The sequence below is a fragment of the Sinocyclocheilus anshuiensis genome, unplaced genomic scaffold, assembly GCF_001515605.1.
Source record: "Sinocyclocheilus anshuiensis isolate Anshui unplaced genomic scaffold, SAMN03320099.WGS_v1.1 scaffold1330, whole genome shotgun sequence".
NCBI classification, from domain to species: domain Eukaryota; kingdom Metazoa; phylum Chordata; class Actinopteri; order Cypriniformes; family Cyprinidae; genus Sinocyclocheilus; species Sinocyclocheilus anshuiensis.
Window position 1 is genome coordinate 117,635 of NW_015558603.1, and position 5,463 is coordinate 123,097.

At 39.9% G+C, this 5,463-nt stretch overlaps 2 protein-coding genes across 2 annotated transcripts in view; one reads left to right on the forward strand and one right to left on the reverse strand.

Moving 5' to 3' along the window:
• LOC107680173 (collagen alpha-3(IX) chain-like) overlaps positions 1-1,770 on the forward strand; it is a 30,254-nt gene extending 28,484 nt beyond the window's left edge. The window contains exon 32 of the mRNA XM_016475960.1: positions 669-1,770. Within this exon, the coding sequence (XP_016331446.1) occupies positions 669-853 (185 nt within the window). The 3' untranslated portion in view covers positions 854-1,770. The remainder of the gene's footprint in view (positions 1-668) is intronic.
• The window catches only part of LOC107680174 (transcription factor-like 5 protein), a 17,847-nt gene continuing 14,010 nt past the window's right edge, over positions 1,627-5,463 (reverse strand). Inside the window, exons 3-7 of the mRNA XM_016475961.1 lie at positions 4,670-4,805; positions 4,428-4,566; positions 3,281-3,476; positions 3,058-3,199; positions 1,627-1,985 (exon numbers count right to left, since the gene is read on the reverse strand). Of these exons, the coding sequence (XP_016331447.1) occupies positions 1,860-1,985; positions 3,058-3,199; positions 3,281-3,476; positions 4,428-4,566; positions 4,670-4,805 (739 nt within the window). The 3' untranslated portion in view covers positions 1,627-1,859. The remainder of the gene's footprint in view (positions 1,986-3,057; positions 3,200-3,280; positions 3,477-4,427; positions 4,567-4,669; positions 4,806-5,463) is intronic.

A 5,463-nucleotide genomic window follows, 5' to 3' on the forward strand; every position in this document is an offset into this window, starting at 1 on the left:
TTTTAGAGTGGCCTTTTATTGTGGCCAGCCTAAGGCACACCTGTGCAATAATCATGCTGTCTAATCAGCATCTTGATACACCTGTGAGGTGGATGGATTATCTCGGCAAAGGAGAAGTGCTCACTAACACAGATTTAGACAGATTTGTGAACAATATTTGAGAGAAATAGGCCTTTTGTGTACATAGAAAAAGTTAGATCTTTGAGTTCATGAAAAATGGGGGCAAAAACAAAAGTGTTGCGTTTATAATTTTGTTCAGTGTAATTAATTATTAGCTTTTCATTAAACTCACAAACCCCCTGCAGTTTATTCACGAACCCGTTTGGGAAACCTTGAAGTAATGTAATGTTTAATGCACTTCATGTTGGAATATATTTTCTTACTCTTTGTATGTTTAAATCAATGTGATAAGTTATGTCAAAAGTGGTCTGATTATATTACCTAAAATGTGTACTGCAGTGGATTACGTTACTAACTACAATTTAATTAGCATAATTTGGAATCAGTAACGGTTTACAAACGTAAGTAATCTACCCAGCTCTGATGATATGTAACCGCACTGGATCTGTCAGGCTACGTAGACAATCACAACACATCTATTCCCCTTCAGCTAAAGCTGATTTCTTTCTGTCGTACATCAATGTGATTCTTCGTCTCGTGGCCTCCAGGTCTGCCCGGCGTGCATGGCATCGTCAAAGACGGCCGTGACGGAGCGCCTGGAGATCCAGGAGAGCCAGGAGAAGCAGGGAGAGCCGGCAGACCGGGTCACCAGGGATCACCCGGCATCTGTGACACTTCAGCGTGCCAAGGAGCCGCAGTTCACGGGAAGTCCTCCAACCCCAAGAACCATTAACAGGAGAACCAGCAGGAAACGCAACTGAAGAGGTGTCAGAGCCAAACAAACACTGAGCATCAGAGCGGAGCAGCTGTGAACCCCAACATGTGTACATACAGCAAAAGACTAATGCATCGCGCCGTGAAACTAGCTGATGTGAACGCAATAATTCAGTCCTTGTATTAGAAGTCTTCTTGTACAGCACCCTTTAAAAGTGTAATGGAGTACAACTTTGAGCCTCATGGGGGTGCCTCAAAACCTGACCTCGACAACAGCAAAAACAAACAACACTGGAGGCTTGTTTGAGGCATCAAGAAATGAAACCAAATATTGGATGTATTACTGCAAATTGATTTTCTTTGCCATTTTATTCTTACGTTTACATTTAGTTTCTAAATGTTTAACACTGAAAGTCACTGTTTGAGGAACAAACTTCAAGCATCGATGCTTCAGACACACTTACTGTAAAATATGTCGTTGGCCATCTGTGGGCTTTATCAACTTTTATCCACTAGATAATGGTGCTGTAAAACTATTAAATATGACTTTAAATACTATTTATTATTTCTGAGTTACTGTTGTGTGTACAGTGAGTTTCTACAGCATGGTATTGTAAGAAAAACTGAATAAAGCCACTTTTCAGTAAAGTATTTATCTGAACGTTCATTAGTACACTAATAAATACATTAAATGTAAAATAACATATATTGAGACAACAAACGGTCATGCCTTTCAAACCAACAAGGCATAAAAACACAAACAAAAATACACAGCACAACTTCTCTAAATGTGTGAACTATATTACAGTAGGGTTTGCTCTGCAGACGTGACGGTTTGAAATAAAATGAACAGTGGGTTGAGCCTCGGTCTACACTCGAGCTGGTCTAAGACAACAAACGCTCAGGGTCTTCTGGACACGGGCTAGTGGAAGAGAGGAACTAGCATCATGCAATAAACCCACGCGGAAAACATTCATGTCAAACTACAGGCACACATTCACAACGCTGCAGCAGAGAACAGGAAGTCAGCTGTGCGAGGATGAGTCCACAGGCTCTGTCGTGTTTTTATAGGGTTCGAGGAGATGTGCCACTGAAACACAGCTAGGCTTCAACCGCAGTCCAGTCTTGCCACAGAAAGTGCTCTGGAAATCCTGAAACAGAGTGGATTTATGAGTAATGATGGTCAGAGTACTTCAGGAAGTTTCCTCACTCCATACACTCAGCGCTCTGTATCTATCACTCTTAGAGCGCTTCATGGTTTGTATCGATCGAAGTAATTGCCATAATACTTCAGATGCGTTCAGCCGCACTTTGTAATCTGTTTCTGGTGCTTAAGACTGCATTTTAAAGCCACCTCATTAGAAGCGTCTTCAAACAGTGGTGGCTCGTCGGGGGAGGCACAGCTTCCCCATAATTATGAGGTGAAAATGGGAGGAGGACGATTTAATGTTAATAATGTTAATAAAATTTTTCAGTTCATGTCTTCGAGTGTTCACTTTCAGCGCTGAGGAGCGTTGCGAAAAGAACCCTCGCCAGGGAGGCTAGCCTCCCTTCTGATATATCAACCAATCAGCATAGAGACGTAAATTACGTGATATTAGTTTGAACGTCTTCCGCTGCGCTGATAATGTACCAAGTACTTATGATGAGTAGCGATATTGAATATTTGATTGCCAACAGATTTACCAAGCTGTCATTCAAACAGTATATTTACAAATTTAGAGAAAACAGCCTAAGCTGGATATAGGCTACAGCAGTCGCTTAATTAAATGGCGCAACAGGCAGCTCTCTTTTAACACAGACTTTTAAGAAGGGATGGATGTTTGCTTCAAGTGATAGGCCAGGTAAGTGAAATTATATTATCTTGCTGTATGTATGTCGTTTTCTTTACGTTTTCTGACTAAAAGCAACCAAAAAGCCATTTTAAAGTGGTTAAGCAAATAATAATAATAATCGGCAGGGATCCCAGACCAATACAATTAGTGTGCCTCCTCTATTTTAAAACCCACGAGCCGCCAGTCTTCAAATAAGACTTTTCTACACTATTTAAGAAAATGGAAGACTTTTTGCAGCCTTCTGTTTAAAAAAGTAAACTGGAGATATCTGAGCCTCCTTTAGAATCGATGCATCAAATTAAAAAAATTACATTTTGATAAATGGAAACTAAAATGCAAAGCGACAAACAAAAATCCCTGATATTGTATGACTATGAAAACGGAGAACCTGCTTGAGTCGGTCTCCGTGTATTTCCTGGATGTATTTGAGGAAGGCCGTGGTCCACTGCAGTGTGGTGGCTTTATCGGTGTCAGCGTAACAGAACGGCACCAGCAGGTTTAACTCGTCACAGCACAGACGGATCCTTCTCCTGAGGTCAACCGGAAACATGCTTCATGTAATCTCTGCACAGTGAGCGGTACAGCTTAAACAGTAAGTCTGCAGAGCCCACCTGCGATCGCGCTCCTTTCTGTTGTGTACTTCTTTGCGCTGAGTTCGGTCCATGAGAGGTCTTGTCCTGCAACGTTTAGTCCCGCACATACCGGCGTACGGCTTCCAGTTCTCCGAGTCCTGCATGATATGAGATGAGCTGAGAGGCCTTGTGCGGACACGCTTGATGGGGTGCGCAGCTTTATCCACCGCCTCATCTGCAGCGAAAAGAGAAACAAACCAATGCAAACACATCTCTGCTTTTCATGCCTTAAAACAGTATACAACAAGCAGGCTTTATTCAGCCCAGTGGAAAGCATGTTTGCTCTGTCTAATACACTCACTGTGCCATTCACCAGATGAGGACTGTGAAAGAGTCTTACAGGATTGGAACCACATGAGGGTGAGTTTCATTTTTGGGTGAACTATCTCTTTAAGGTTGCAGCTGAACTGGTTATGAATTCACTATGAATGAGTGAATGCGTTCTGTATCTGTGTGTGTCCATGCTGCTGGTTATGTCCTGTGCATCGACACTCTCATAGGTGCTGAATGCTGTCGCAATTGCAACATTAAAAACCAGGTCCCTATTTAACTACAAGTTACACATCATCATAATCAATCATTGTTTACATTATCAATCATTGCAAAATATTTGCATATCCCTAGTTATAGCAATATGCATTGTATGTACCTAGCATTATTGTTTAATATTGCAAACAACCCCACAAATTCATTAGATGTCATCTCTTTGGGGATTTAAGACAAGTTATTTACAATGATTTTTATGGAATTCAGCATTCTTTTCAGGAATTCAAATTCAATATTAAGAAAAAAGAGAGCAGCTTTTCAGATGATTTTCCTTAATAATTTTTCATGAATCTGGCTCTTGGTGCAAAAGGTTTGAATGTGCACCAATATGGAAACGATCTGTGAGCGACAGCAGAAAGGTACATTTTTTAATGCATTGGTTAAATGAAGCATTTTTAAGGCACTCATTTCTTTGTGATTATTGATCACTGAATGGAAAAAAGTCTTCTGTGTTCTACTGATGGAGGATATTCACATAGCTTTGGAACAACACGAAGGTATCATGTGCTCATTCTAAAATGAATAACAACTCAGTAAGCTAATTGTTTATGTGTAAGTGAACAATATTAGAGAATGGTACTCTTCAGTGTGTCTGCAGTTTGCTGGTCAGCAGTGTCCGTGTAAATGACAAGCGGAGCTCTCATCACAGCCTCGGGGCCTTTATCTGCTCTGAAACTCACAGTCAGCTCTGTAGGAATGATCAGCTCAGACTGCACACCCTACCGTGAGAGAAAAAGGCATTTCTCATTACCAGCAGAAAACACACAGAACTCACAATCAGATAAACACACAGAAATGCGTCTGAAGGAGATCAGCACTCACCGATTTGAACAGACGTCCTTCGTATGGATGCGTGCCCTGTATTTTCACCATCTTGTCTGGTTTACTCCATTTCTCTGTTTGTGCATGTGTGGCTATCCCTGAAGTGTTTGTAGAATGACAAAGCACTGATAAAAATCTGGAAGACAAATAATTAAACCATGTCAAAACTGAGTAAAAGCAGGAATTCTCTTTTTTTTTTTGGCAACCAAACCTAAAAATAGCTTAGTGTGATTTTCAAATAGCAAAAGCCTGCAATTTATTCTGATGCAATGCATCACTGTGCTCATTTACACGTGAGCCGCTTATGGTGTTTTGCAGTAAACTCTAGCTAGGGTTGACATTACTTTATTTTAATCGATCTTCTATTTGATGAACCAATATCAAATATTAAATCTCAAGAACAATCTTTTAGTCTTTGCGGTTTTCAGGTAATAGATAAGCAAAACCTTTCTAAACATTATGTGTAGCATGTCTCCAATTCAATGATCTGAATGGGCTTTGTGCTTTGTTACTTTTGATTAGAAATAAAGTCTCAGCTTTCAAATTCTGTCATTTTAATACAAAATTGTGTCTGAAATCTGGTTTCAGTTCAAGGTTCAGTTCAGGTATGTTGAATCTCTGTTCCAACCATTAAAAGACATCAATAAAACAGCTTGTAAACAATATGTCATGCTGATGCAACATTATATTTACCTCAGGAAAGCCATTCAATGTCCACATCTATATATATATATATATATATATATATATATATATATATATATATGTGTGTGTGTGTGTGTGTGTGTGAGATA